This window comes from Phoxinus phoxinus (assembly GCF_949152265.1).
Source record: "Phoxinus phoxinus genome assembly, chromosome: 5".
NCBI classification, from domain to species: Eukaryota; Metazoa; Chordata; class Actinopteri; order Cypriniformes; family Leuciscidae; genus Phoxinus; species Phoxinus phoxinus.
Genome location: NC_136880.1, coordinates 30,119,659 through 30,134,370, shown reverse-complemented (window position 1 = coordinate 30,134,370; position 14,712 = coordinate 30,119,659). Strand labels below are relative to the sequence as shown.

General features: G+C 36.8%; 2 protein-coding genes across 2 annotated transcripts; one reads left to right on the top strand and one right to left on the bottom strand.

Moving 5' to 3' along the window:
* Window positions 1–20: 20 nt before the first annotated feature.
* Window positions 21–3,139, top strand: LOC306998978 (centromere protein L-like; the record flags this gene model as incomplete). The annotated part of the gene is made up of 5 exons (XM_079613377.1): window positions 21–31; window positions 341–500; window positions 589–840; window positions 1,581–2,129; window positions 2,220–3,139. 5 exons carry the CDS (start codon window positions 21–23, stop codon window positions 2,292–2,294), a joined length of 1,047 nt encoding a protein of 348 aa, XP_079469503.1. The 3' UTR covers window positions 2,295–3,139.
* LOC306998488 (kelch-like protein 20) lies at window positions 2,995–14,315 on the bottom strand. The gene is made up of 12 exons (XM_079612635.1): window positions 14,118–14,315; window positions 12,525–12,891; window positions 12,169–12,375; window positions 10,696–10,854; window positions 9,578–9,672; window positions 8,857–8,972; window positions 8,535–8,718; window positions 8,278–8,421; window positions 8,041–8,174; window positions 6,373–6,581; window positions 6,191–6,297; window positions 2,995–4,985 (listed from the first exon to the last, which is right to left on the bottom strand). The coding sequence occupies exons 1-12, from the start codon at window positions 14,210–14,212 to the stop codon at window positions 4,901–4,903; spliced, it is 1,902 nt and encodes a 633-aa protein (XP_079468761.1). The 5' UTR covers window positions 14,213–14,315; the 3' UTR covers window positions 2,995–4,900.
* Window positions 14,316–14,712: the final 397 nt, after the last annotated feature.

Genomic DNA, 14,712 nt, shown 5'->3' with positions numbered 1-14,712 from the left:
ATACCTGACAGAGCCAGCAGATGGCGGAAATGTAGAGTTCGTATTTATCCATAAAAATGAGATTTATTCATTGAATTTAGGCTTTTGTTCACTTATAAACATCTATCAGCCAACATAAACAGAAGCTCAACCGAACCTGCTTGACGCCAGAGAACAAACCTCTTAACTGAACTAAGGTCCTCTTAACTAATCCTGGCTTAATCTAAGCCCTGTCTGTGAAACCAGCCCATTAACATTTTATTAAATAACACTGAAGGGAGTGAACTTTGTATGTCCCATTAGTAGTAGTAGTAGATTCCGTGTTAATAACCCATCTCTGTTGCTTCTTTTACCCATGCAGTGCCGTCGGTACACCTGCCAGCAGACCAGTAACTCGGAGAAGCAAAAGTTATGGCCGGAGCTGTGTGGAAGCACCCTCATATTTCTGGCAAACACCAGGACATTTAACAGTCTTGAAGATCCCAACCAGTAGAGGGGCTGCCAAATCACAAATCATCACTGTAAGAGACCATGGAAATGACTCCATCTCACAATGCTGTTTCTGACATAGAGTAGCTTGAGTGACAAATATCTTTATTCTTTCTACAGAATAAGGTTGACCCTGAACATATTGCTCTTCTGGTGAAAAATGAGTGGAAGCTGTCCTATGTCACTCCTTTGCATTGCTTCAGACATACACAGCTGAAATCATATTCCAATCATCTCTCCGCCTTCATCGTAGCAGAGAAACAGCAAGGAGTTGCAGTTGAAGTCGGGTTAGAGGCGGGATTCAAGGTCACATTTACTGCAGTTCTTGGACTGGCTGAGACGGATGAGGATGCTGAGACCGTTTTCATTCAGGTAAGTCTAACAGGATCAGATTTTGTTATTGTTTTTAAAAAATTAAAGGGATAGTTCACCCAAAAATGGAAATTGTCATTTACTACCCTTAAGTTGTTCCAAACCTGTATACATTTCTTTGTTCTGCTGAAAACAAAGTAAGATATTTTGAAGAAAGTTTGTAACCAGGCCGCTTTGGGGCACCAATGACTTCCATAGTAGGAAAAAAAAATACTATGGAAGTCAATGGTGCCCCAGAACATAGAAATGTAAATAGGTTTGGAAAAACCTGAGGGTGAGTAAATTATGATTATTATTTTTGACAGTAAAGACATTTTTTTTTACTGCTACAAAAGTTCAATTTCAAATAAATGGCATTATTTTGAACTTTAAGAGGGGGTGGATTATGGTTTCCATAAAAAAATATTTAGGAGCAAAACCATTTTCAACATTAATAATAATAATAGGGAAAAAAAATCTTGAAACACCAAATCTGCATATAATGACTGCTGAAATGTATCTTTACCATCACGGGAATAAATTACATTTTAGAAAATGTGTAAATTCACAATATTACTTTATATATATATATATATATATATATATATATATATATATATATATATATAATGCATCCTTTATGAATATGAGACTTCTTTAAAAACATTACAACTTCTTATCAACCACAAACTCTTGAATCTTGAACAGTAGTGTATAAATACACCACATTCATGCCGTTTTCCTTTCTCTTATTCCCTCAGATCCAATCCAAACCAGTGTTTGCCGCAGCAGCAGATGCACCGAAAGTTGTCTGGCGCGGTTGGCTCACGTGCGTCAATGGGGATCCAGAGTACCTGAGGTCGCTGCCTCCAGATTTTGTCAGCTTGCCTTTGTTTTGCACGAGTGGACCGGAGTCTCTTACGACCCTGGTTAAATCCTGGTTCGAGAGGGCTTTTGATTGCAACTTTGGTTCTTTGGCTTTAAACTCCACCACTCTCAATTGGCTGGCTGCTTTGTGGACTGGTTGCCATCCCACCTGCAATATCAGGTATCTGAAACTGGCCTGGAGCCTTCCGACCCAGCCACCCCTGGATGTCTCATACACGGTGAATCCACAGGATGCATGGGAGCTGTGGAACAGTATTCACACAGAGAGTACAGATGACCGGATCGATATTAAAGAGGTCCAGTCCTTCATGAACGGGCTGGAGACTCATTTTTTCAGACACTTCAAGATTTACCTGTCTGCTGGTACGCTTGTAAAAGTATCTACCGCTCTGGGATCAGCACAGCTTGATGGAAAAATCAAGGTAATTGCTATGCGTCTTATCTGTTCATTGTATATTTAGCATGTGTTATATCTTTACAGCATGTTATAAACTCTTTTTCTCTTTTTTTAGATCGGAAACAGTGACTACATCACCACCTTACTCACCCTCCTGACAGAATGTGCCCTTCTGAAAATGCTAACCTAAAATCTTTAGATTTTAGATTTGTAAATATATTTTTGTTGCTGTTTCCCCCCCCCCCGAAACCCCCCCCCCCCCCCCCCATGACATCTAAACTTTTATATCTTTTAAGGTTTATCGTCTCATATTTATTTTTTGTGCTGTAAAACGTCTGTCTGTATTCCAGCTTTTAAAATTGAACTTGTTTTTTATTCTGCTTTTGAATCCGTTTTCTTTCCTAAGACTGTTTATCAAGACAAATAACATTTATGTCAGTCCATAAGCCTAATATTAATGATACAACTCATTTATCACAAATAAATTTGATTGTCAACTTTGTAAATGTATCGCTACTATATGTATAGGTGTTTATAAATAGTTCACACAAATGTTAATATCTGTAATAAGTATATTGTAACATATGTTAATATTTAATACAAACATTTTGTACCCTTAAAAGTATGTAAATCACTTAGGGATCGTTGTCATCTTTGTGTAATTAGTTGTGGCTAGCTTGATTTTTGGATGTTTATGACAGGGTTTTGACATTTGGTTTCTGAAATTATCCTATTAAGTTTTGTTTTCAATGCCAACAATGTCAGCATCTAACAGTCGAAATGTATAATGTTTTACAAAGTATGTAGGTAGAAAGTATGTAGATTTTTTTTGTTGGAAGGATAGTTAAAAGTTATTTTGGAATAACATTTTTGTAATTGTTTTTGTTGTTGGATATTACTTTATTCATCTGCACTCAAGACATTTTTCATTGAAACATTTACATCAGAAAATGAGTAAATGACCTACGATGTGCATAACAATGTTTTTGAATTGAGCAACCTTTTGTCTTACAATAAAGCACAGATCTAAAGTTGACATTTTTTATTTATATTTTAACAAATCCTCAATTTGTATGAGGAGAAACACATTTTTGGTTTAAATGAACATGTTTTACTAATCTAAATTTGAAAAAATCCAAACCAGTAGTTCAAAACCTAAAATTAACTTCAAATCATTTATAAGCTAAAAACCACTATAAACATGTTAAATGTATATCAACATATTTTGACATTTGTTTTAATATTTTTTTAATTAATTTGTTAGTCCTAGTTTCAGGAATAAAATGATTTTAAAACATGCAGCTTTGTCATCATTACAACAAAAGTACCAGAGAAAATATTTAGAGGGAGGAGGGGGGGTGTCCAAATACAATGAGGTACGTCAGAGTCAATAACGTTGAGAACCACTGATCTAAACCTCATTAAATAAGTCACTTGTCAACAATTTCAGAATCGACTGAAAGCATTTTAATATTTTTTTCCTGTTTTATTTCAACTTTTAAAGTTTTGAAATGAATAGACAGTTGAACATCTTTAAAATTAAATAAGGTAAGATCATGGAAGATATACTTTATGTAACCGTATTTCAACAGCAAAATAGAACGCATTACTGTCCTGTGGGAAAACGAGTGTTCATAAAAAAAAAAAAAAAAATGAAAGGGCAGTTGTACATTTCAAAGAGATTCATCTCATATTCAGTAACAAGTTTAACATGATGTTTCTGACCATACGTGCAGGCTGCTAAAACTAGAAACCTGTTAGTTCTGAAATTTCAGAAACCTTTTTTTTTTTACCTTAGTTCTCAAACTTGCATAAAACAATACATCAAGATTCTTCAAATCCGGTCCTGGAGAGCCACTGCCCTGCAGAGTTGAGTTCCAGCCCTAATCAAACACACCTGAACAAGCTGGTCAAGGTCTTCAGAGTTACTAGAAAATTGCAGGTAGGTGAGTTCGATCATGGTTTGATCTAAATTCTGCATGACTGGCCCTCCAGGGTTGGATTTGAGAAACCCTGCAATACATCCAACTATATTTAAAAGAGAGAAAAAAAAATACAGACCTCAATAGAAAAAATCTTAGTGGATTAAAGTGCATGGACTGATTCATTGATGCATTCAGTTGTATAAAAGTAAACAAATTGATAATACGTCAAACCTGTTTTTGACTGCTTCAAAAATAACTTCTTTTCTTCTGCAACAGCCTTCGTCAGATTGCAATGTTTCAGGGAGGAACTGTGTTTTCAGTACACCAAGGATTGAAACAAAAGATCAACTAATCTGCTTACATCTGGTAAGAATGCAGGAACAGATAATGCTCAGTGTACAACTCATAAAAAAAACAACTAAAGTTAAAGAAATCACAGTGCATCCAATTCAGACCAGAACATCAATCAGGGAAACACAAGCATAATTCACACCAATCCCCAGTGATGTTTCAGGTTACTGTAATTCTTCAGTCCAGCCAAACAGACCGACAGAAGCCTAGTTCCATCCATAAAAACAAACGCACTGGCTGATGCTTTTCCGGCTGCTGTTTCTCTCTTCAAATCGTTGCCTTTGGCTATGCTCAAGTACGAAAGAGAAACCAAATGTAAAAACAAAATGGAGTGATGCTCTATGGCCGTACAGGTGAGTCTCCTCAGAGCAGCTTCCAGAGATGGTATACCTTTGGTTTGCCATCTCAGTAACTGGAGACAATACTCAGTTTTTAACCAGGATTTCCTCTTGCATGATGCACAATGTCTCTATGAGGAACGAGCTATGGTGAGGCATCTGTGAGATGGATACTGTAGTTGTTACCATATATGTGATTCACAGTGAGTCATTTTTATTACACCAACGCCACCTCCCAACCTCCTGTAGTTCATTCCACCATAGAGCCTTGAGGGAGTGGGGAAAAAACAATTAGTGACTGGCAAATCCCATATGATGCGATTCAGGTTCAAACATGTAGGGGGCTTTCACACTGGTAGTTGTTCAGAACAGGGCACGGTTCGCATGAAAAATCGCTAATGTGAACGCTGTCATGCGGACCTGAGTGCGCACTGGGGTCCTGAACCCGAGACTACCTGGAGGAGGTGGTCTGAGTTCGGTTGCTCCCGAACCGTGCTGCGGTTCGCCTGAATGTGAAAGCAACACGGACTCGGGTGCGCGCTTGTTCAGGAAGTAAAGTGACCTGCGCATGCGTTTCAGCTGATTATTATGTATTTAGTTAAATAAAACGCATGTAAGGGATGATAGTGTTGATGATTTATCTTGGATAAGATGAGCGAGAGTGAGCCTGCAGTGTATTTGCGCATAGCGTGTGGAATCAGGGCAACAAATTTGGAAATCCACTGTCTCCTCAAAATAGTCAGTTTGCAAGCAGCAGAACACCACCTTATGCGACACACACACAGTAAACCTGTGTTGTTCACTCAGCTGCGCATAATAGCACGGAATTAATAAAATGCACAATATATTGACCCGCGTTCGGGTCTTTATCATGCACTGTGCACGTTTGCGATGACGTAATATGCACGCAAACGCACCAGGGTTCGATAGAATCAAGTTTAGTGTGAAACCAGACCAACGCTGAGGGGGGCGCCGGGAACAATCGCGCTCTGGCCGCAGCAAATGAACCCAGTTTGAAAGCCCCCTTCGGTTCTTTATGTTTTTGAATGTCTCTTATGTTCCCAAAGGTTGCATTTATTTGATCAAAAATACAGTAAAACAGTGATCTAGTAAAATATTATTAAAATTTTAAATAACTGTTTGCTACTTTAATATATTTTAAAATTTATTTTATCCCTGTGATGGCAAAGCTGAATTTTCAGCAGCCATTACTCCATGTGTCAGTGTCACGTGACCCTTGAGAAATCATTGTAATGAAAAGCTGATACATTTTCGGGATCCTTTGATGAATAGAAAGTAAAAAAAACATTTTATATATATATATATTTATTTATTTATATTTATATTGTAACAACAAGTTTTTACTATGACTTTTGATCAATTTAATGCACCTTGTTGAATAAACCTTTTTTCTTTTTTTTTTAAATCATCTTACTGACCCAAAACATTTGAACAGTGCTGTGCATATTTACCTCCACGTGTTGGCATCAGGGTCATAGACTTCTATAGTTTTCAGGTATGTGGTACCATCAAAACCTCCAACTGCCATCAACTGGCCATTTACTACTGCTAAACCAACCTAGAACAAAAGAGAATTTGTTTTGTTGGGCAATTCTTTTATAAGAGGCTGAAACGAGATCAAAGAATCACATACCCCGCTCCTTCTGGACGTCATGGCGACCACAGGGGACCACTGATTGGTTCTGGGATTGTATCGCTCAGCGCTGCTCAGTTCTGTGGTATCGTCTCTGCCGCCCACAGAGTAGATCATGTCCTGGTACACGGCACAGCCCAGGTGTTTCCGACGGGTCCCCATGGGTGCCACCGTATGCCAGCGGTTCTCTTGCGGGTTATACCGCTCCACTGCCAACAAAATAACTGTTAATAAACATTCTGCATTTCCTTTAGAATACCTGATATTCAACAATCAGCACTACTGTTCAAATGTTTGGGATCAGTCAGATCATTTTTTAAATGTTTTTGAAAGTCTCTCATGCTCACCCAAAGCTGCGTTTACTTGAAGAAATGTACAGTAAAAACTAATTTTGTGAAACATTATTACATTTTAAAATATAATAAACTAGAAAACAGTCATTTAAAAATGTCATTTATTTCTGTGATGGTAAAGCTGAATTTTCAGAAGCCAGAAACATTTGATTATTATCAATGTTGAAATCTCTTTAATATTTTTGTGGAATTCTCTTCAAGATTCTTTGATAAATAGAAAGTTCACAGGAACAGCATTTATTTAAAATAGAAATCCTTTGTAACATTATTAATTATTCTCACCTTTGATAAATGTATTTATTCTTGCTGAATAAAAGCATTGATTTCTTTTATAATAAAAAAATCATACTGAACCCAAACATTTGAGCAGTCTTTGTATAAAAAATCCCAGCACAAAAATTCTAGTACTTTATCAATTTGATACTAAACGGAAAAAAATTATGAAATGGTCATAAATGGCAACTTGGAGAGTCAGTAATAAAGGGATAGTTCACCCAAAAAGGAAAATTCATAATTCACTCACCCTCATGTTCCAAACCTGTACAAATTTATTTCTTCTGCTGAACACAAAATAAGATATTTTGAAGAATATGGGTAACCAAAGAGTTGATGGGCCCCTTTGACTTCCATAGTGTTTTCCCCCCAACTGTTTGGTAACCCATATTCTTCAAAATATCTTATTTTGTGTTCAGCAGAAGAAAGAAATTTGTACAGGTTTGGAACAGCTTGAGGGTGAGTAAATGATGACATAATTTTCATTTTTGGGCGAACCATCCCTTTAAATGTCATTACAGTCATTTATGAACCAAGCAATTATGAATCAAGCAATATTGACAAAAAAGGGATAACTACTCACCTCTCATAATTCATCAATTTGCTACTTATTTTATTTATAACCGTTTAATTATTTGAAGAAAAAATCTGAAGCAATTTTCACTTGAGCAATTCTAGAAAATAATAAATATTTATATTCCTATTTGACTTAAAATTGGACTGTATTAATTAATTTATCTGTGGTAATTTCATATTGATTTTATATTCATATCATATTTGGTACTGGTATCGTCTAGAAAACTACAGCAACTTTAAACAATAACACATTTACCTGAACTGACAAGTTCAAACTTAGTAATTGTCTTTTATTGGATTACATCGGATACTGCCAACATGAAACTGTCAAAACCTTCATCAGCTGCATTTATTCTTAGAAGTACAGAAGACACATCAAGTATTAATTGAAATCATAGCAATATCTGATAACTTTGGTCTGACTCCAATGTAACTGAGTTTTGCCTCTACATCTTCCTGCATTTACCTGTATTTAGTGGGGATGTGCCATCTGAGCCGCCCACTGCGTAAAGAAAACCTCCTAATACGGCTACAGCCACACCTAACCGTCTGGTGCTCATTGAGGCAACACGAGTCCACTTATTCTCTTTCGGATCATACCTGAATAAAATAAAATAGTACATATCTTATTATATCCCCTACCAAAGGAAAATGCAAGCCATGCCCATGGAGATATTTAGATAATAATTATTTTAATACTAACCTTTCTACAATATTGAGACAGGAAACGCCATCCTGACCTCCCACAGCATACAGGTAACCCCCTAATACAGCAACACCCACACTGGTCCTGCAGGTGCTAGTAGGGGCGACATCACTGCTCCACTGGTTAGTCTTTGGGTCATACCTGACAGAGCCAGCAGATGGCGGAAATGTAGAGTTCGTATTTATCCATAAAAATGAGATTTATTCATTAGATTCTAGATAAATGCTGATTCATTTGTATAATTCAAGCGGCACCTTTCCACACTATTGAGATAAGACGAGCCATCATGTCCACCAACAGCATACAACAGATCATCCAGAACACTGACACCGACTCCACAGCGCCGTTTGCTCATGGATGCCACCATCCTCCACTCATTGGTCTGGGGATCGTAGCGCTCAACGCTTGAGATGGCGTCACCACTGCACCAACCTCCCACTGGCAGACAGGACAAGTCACACAAACAGAACTCGCATCACACGACTGCTCAAGTCAGATGTGGCAGAGGAAAATCTTAGAAAGTGAACAAAAATCAATCAGTGGAATAAGAACTAAGATCAATTTGCTAACACTCACCAGCAAATAGTACTTCTCCACAACGAATAGGCTTTCTGGGCCGGGTTCTAGGTCCCTGCATTAGGGGGCGCTCTTGGGGTAGCAAAAGGTAGTTCTTTGCTTCATCGACCAAGTCCCTACAAGGGCAAAAAGTGTTGATTAATATGTGCGGACACAATTTAGAGATTGGAATGGAAATTTTAGATTTACATTTTTATAGAGAATAAAATGTAAAAAAATCTCTCTCTCTATATATATATATATGTGTTTTTTTTTGTTTGTTTTGTTTTTTTTATCGTTCAGATTGATTGCAAATGGCTGTTAGCTCAGTAAGACAGACACGTTATATTTTATATACTAGTTATTGAATACAATATTCAGTTTATATAAACACAGACAGTTCAGTTATCTTGCATGGCTTAATGCGCTTGAATATCAAATACACAATTGTGTCAAAATAGCTATCGTATTAAGTATTAACAAGGTTTTCAAAGTTTGTCTTTGAAAAATCTGGTCTCACTACATTAAAAACGTTTTCATAAGAATTAACTGACAAGTAAGAGACCTATAGCAGTTAAAACCATCACAGTTCTTTCAATTATGCTCTTTATTAGACATTGGACTCTGGCAAAAGGGGCATAAATTCGTACATTTAATCTGTTGTGGCCGGTGTAGATGATATGGTAAATACTACAATAGTACAATTATTGAAGTAATTTATAGCACTGTTGTTCACACGTACCTACACTCCTCATCACTCTTGATCAGAGGATCTGAACCCACTGTCCCAACCAGAAACTTCGGGCTCAAGAGGGGAAGACGCACATGTTGCAGAACCTGTTGCCATGACAAAAACGGATGAGATGTCTCATTAATTATTTCAAGTGTAAATAATAACATAATATACATGTAAAAGAGAAGAATTTTGTACACCATGTAACTTTTCTTTGTTCAAAATGAACAAAATGTACATAATAAGTCAATACATCATTAATCTTTCTTCCAAATTGTGTTTTTGTCTCACCCTGATTTACTATGGCCTATTATGAGTGTTTATATTTTAGACCTAGCGGGATGGTTTTCGCATGAAATTGCGTACATGCGTCAATCGCCTGTGCATGTCTCCTCATATCCATAAATAGAGAATAGTTGCTCCGGCTACTTCGATGCATGTATGGTGTGGGAGTGGCATAGGTTAGCTAAATCTCAAACCTCTGGGGAATCAGCCATTTAAAAAAAAATAATAATAATAATAATAATAAAAAAATAAATAATCACAGAACAGAGGAGAGTCTGCTGGCAAAAAGAATGCGACAGGCCTCGTAATAAAACCAGAATCAAAATTGGCTTGGCTTTTCAGAGATGGCGAGAACTGAGGGATTTGAAATAGCGATGAAGAGATGGTGTTTTTTTTTACTCAACAGGTGGAAGGGTATTTTATTGACCAGATAAATTGCAATATGTAGCTCTTTAACAGAGTTCATTGTAAAGCATTATCTATTGTGACCGGTCATTTCATTGTGGTTGTAGCGCTGTGCTCGAATTTATTTTTAAGGAAGTACTGTGACTATTAATGGGTATAGATATAGTAACATCTTCAGCTAGTCAGCTTGAGATCCTTTCCATCTAAACTCACTGGTTATATTTCTTAAGCCTAGTAGAAAATGTTTTATGAGCAGTAGGATAATCTCTCTTCTCTTTTTTTAGCTATGAGGAAGAGCCACATTCATCCGCAGAGTAAAAACAATGTTCTTCTACAAAATGCGTGCAGTTTTGGTTTTTTTACCGCTAGAGGACAAAAAGTTGATATATACTACATATACAAAACTGTCTATAGTGATTCATATGCTTATATCCGACCTGTGGCAGCTGAGGCCTGCGCTCCTGAATGCTGTATTTAACCCAGGCCATTACAGCATTAAACACCTGCTCCTCACTCCGAACATTGAGCTCATCACTGGAGATGATGTCTATCAGCTGGTTGGCTGGCAGCAGCATGAACTCTTCACTCTCCATCACCTAAAAGGCAGAAATGATTAAAAACATGAACAGGCCATGTGACAGGTATCAATTCCTTTCAAGAAGCAGATCACAATTACTTGTAAAAACACATTCACAGTTTCACACATATATAGTTTATATTTTTCCTGGGAATTGAACCCATAACACCAGCAATGCATGTGACCCTTTTAAACTAAATAAAGAAATAAGGACGGTGTTCATTTGATACCAGCAATGGGGGTTATTCCAATGAGTCAAAAATAACAGGGTTACACGGCCATCAGGGAAACCCTAAACTAGTTGATGGAAAGGTTAAGTCCATGGCTAAAATTAGTAACAGGGAAGTCACACTTAGGGCACATACAGGGTTCTTTCTGATCAGTGTAATTTTCAAAGTGAAAACCAAAGAAATATTTAAAATAGTATTTTTAGAAAGATTTATATTGACTGTTTATTTCGATGACTTCTCACAGCCTGGAAATCCTTTTTTTTTCTCTAAATTGTCTGAAATGTACAGGCTTTCCCGGAATGTGACAATCCTTATGATAATTACAACCAGAACTAGGCTACTACTTGAATCCAGCTTTCCTTTTTAAACAAAAACATGTAAGATCAATGTACAATAAGGCTTATTTAACTTCAGTTCAAATATAAACTATCAGCTATCATGAACTAACAAGGACAATACTTTTTGACAATGACATTTATAACATCAAAGGTATGAGGTCGGTAAGATATTTTAAATGTTTTAGAAAGAATCCTCTTATGCTTGGCAAGGTTGCATTTTTTTATAAAAACATACAGCAGTATTGTGAAAATAAATTCAATATAAAATAACTAGTGCTGTCAAATTAGTAACAACTTTTGTAACAAAAGTTTTTGTTTACATCATGTGCGCGTGTCTAAAAATAACCGTTTTCTATTTTCATATGTTAATGTAATTTAAGTAAATTTTCTTTAGTGTCAAGTGATCTTTCAGAAATCATTCTTATATGCTAATTATGTGCACAACATTTTTTTTATTCAAGATACTTTGATGAACAAAGTTTAAATGACCAGCAATTATTTGAAATATATTTTTGTAATATTATAAATGTCTTTTAACTATCGAGACCTAATGTATTAACTAAAATACATTTATTGAACTTAACAGTAAAATGTTACCTACATTGTAATTGCATTTATGATTAATAGAGAGAGGACATTTAGACCTGTGCTGCACAACCAAAGACAGCAAAAACAAATGAGAAAAGAAAAAAAAAAGACTCAAGTTCAAAGTCATGGTACATTCAGTGTCAACACAATAGAGGGTGTGTGGAGGTCAGCCATTACCTCCTGAAAGTTATGCTGGGTGAACTTATCAGCAATACGCAGCAGCTCTCTGCAGGAGTGAGTGTCGGCGAAGGCCCTGATGCCTAAGCAGTTGGAGGGGTCAAGCTGCCGCTTGAGGAATTCACAGCAAGCTTCCTGAATCTCTGCCAGCTGCAACAAGCAAGCAGCGGGCAGCAAAGTCTGCACATTTCCCTCCTCCACAGTCACCTGCAGGCCATCACACAATTTACATCAGCTGGTTTAAAGTTTAATATTGAACTTCAATACAAGCACTGGAGCTTAATATAAATAAATGCACAATAGTTGAACATTTAATGCAGCTCTAATATTGAACATACAGCAATAGACATGCATACCTGGGAGGTATAGGCAAAATCGATGAGCAGCTCCATGGCTCGTTCATCAATATCCCGGATGACAACTTCCGTCTGCCGGCTCTCGGCCAGTTCCCCCGTGAACATGGCTCTGAAATAGGGGCTGCAGGCGGAAAGGATCACACGGTGTGCATAAATCTTTTTGGCTCCCACCACCAAAACCACATCGCACAGCTCCCGATGCTTGCGGAGCAGGTTGATGACTTCCAAGGTCTGCCGAGGGTGCTTGTCCGAGATGTAGGGCATCCGGGCAGGCTGGGGCACTCCCTCTGGGAGCTTGTTGGGGTCACCCAGGGTGCAACGACTTGTGATATCCATTCCTGTGGTATCTAGGCGGGCACTGGTACCCCTTGGGAACAAAAAATTTTTTTTGTTTATGCTAATTTGATACAAGCTGTAATAAGTCAATTTAAACAGAAGTATCTGGTAAATGAAAACAAACTATTGTGATGTACATCCAAATGTAACTGTTTCTCAAACAAACAAAAAGTAGGGTGGGAATTGGATTGGATCATTGTGGTTTCCTATTGCTGTGATCTCATGTGAATGACAGTTTGTCTCGCCCTCACGCCAGTAAACACATAATCAGAGAAGAAATGTCATTACAAGAGAGAGGGGAAGTGCATGGATAAATCATTCAGTTAATAAATCCTGCAACATTCCATAACAAATAAGATTTGTCCATTTTGATTTCATGGATACTTCCCTAATTCAGATAGGAAGTCATTAGAAGATTAAACCCTTAGTTAAAAATACATTCAAAGCATGCCATTGCCAACATGATTGCAAGCACATCTGTGCATGCATGAGCAATCTGAACATTGCACCAAAAATGTCGTTACCTTAAAAAATTATCTAGAGATCAAGCTGTTTGACCTCTATGCAAACCAGTTTGAAAACAGCACGAGAGGCAAATATAACAGCAACACACGCCCATAGCAAAGGCTACATCACAAATGAATTCACTGACTCTATCGGAATGTGATGAACATTCCTTAACAATAAAATACATGTAAAGTAACGTTAGACGTGTTAAATATTGACATTTAACCGCAGTGCTTTCCGTCTAAAACCTATTTATTAAGTTGAATCATAACACAACTTTTACAAGTGTGAGTTAAATAGTTGATCTGAAGAGTGAAATGCTGAACTAAGACAATGCAGCAAAATAGAAATTTGACTTCATTCAGGCAAATATATACACAAACTAACTCGATGTTATGGACGTTGGAATGACATTTAATTTAAACGTATGAAATATTGCTCTCGTGGTGTTGGTAATGATAACCAATTTGACAGGGCCCAGAGTAACGCTACCCCTTATACAAACCTTACGCGCTAGCAGATCTCTTTTAGGCAGAACCAATAAAATAACTGTACAGCTTTCATACACATAACTTCAAAGTTTTGAGTATATCTGTGAGAGAGCCTCACTGTTTACACACTGGCTAACGGAGTGTCCCTTAGCTCTAGCTTAGCTTTATCGAGGAGCTGAATTTGTTTTGTTTTAACAGCTTTTCAAAGGTGGCGATACTCATTGTAGGGACTATGGCAAAAGAGGCGTTATTCCCTCACCTTATTTGTCCATTTAATCGGTCCAGGTTGAATTTTAAGTCGTCGAGATTTAGCCAGATAATATCAAGACAACCGCTTGGTTTACGGGACACCATCCACTTTTATTTATTTATTTTCCCAAGGAGTTTCCTGGCAGGACCGGAAATACGCTTTTTTAAAATACAAGTCCTGTAACGTTATCTGTTCATGCACTAGGACTACGGTATCAGAAGTGCCAGAAATAAAATAAAAAAATTAATTAAGAGACTTAAAAAATAAAAAAAAACCTTTATAGGGGTATTTTTAACTGTATATTTATATACTATTTACAAATACTTCAACTGGATAATTTACTTACAAAAAAATCGCAATCTCGTTACCAGCCATATCAAAACAGCAAATAAAAAGCTAACCTTATCTATTGTATAGATTTTGATGTAAACAGAGTTTGAGGTTTTGGGAATGTTCATCACATCAATGTTTTTGTTAACTAAAAGAAAAACTATTTACTATTTATAAAATATTTTTGTTAATTGAAATAAAACATAAATATTAGATGAACTTGGCAAACTAACTGAAATAATATAATTCAAATATTAATAAATACCATAATAGT

Coding starts and splice junctions, on each gene's coding strand:
- LOC306998488 (XM_079612635.1), bottom strand. CDS start 14,212: ATGGTGTCCCGTAAACCAAGCGGTTGTCTTGATATTATCTGGCTAAAT. Junction 8,719..8,856: donor TGGAGAAGTACTATTTGCTG/GTGAGTGTTAGC, acceptor CCTGTCTGCCAG/TGGGAGGTTGGTGCAGTGGT. Junction 6,582..8,040: donor CACATCCCCACTAAATACAG/GTAAATGCAGGA, acceptor TTTTGTTGGCAG/TGGAGCGGTATAACCCGCAA.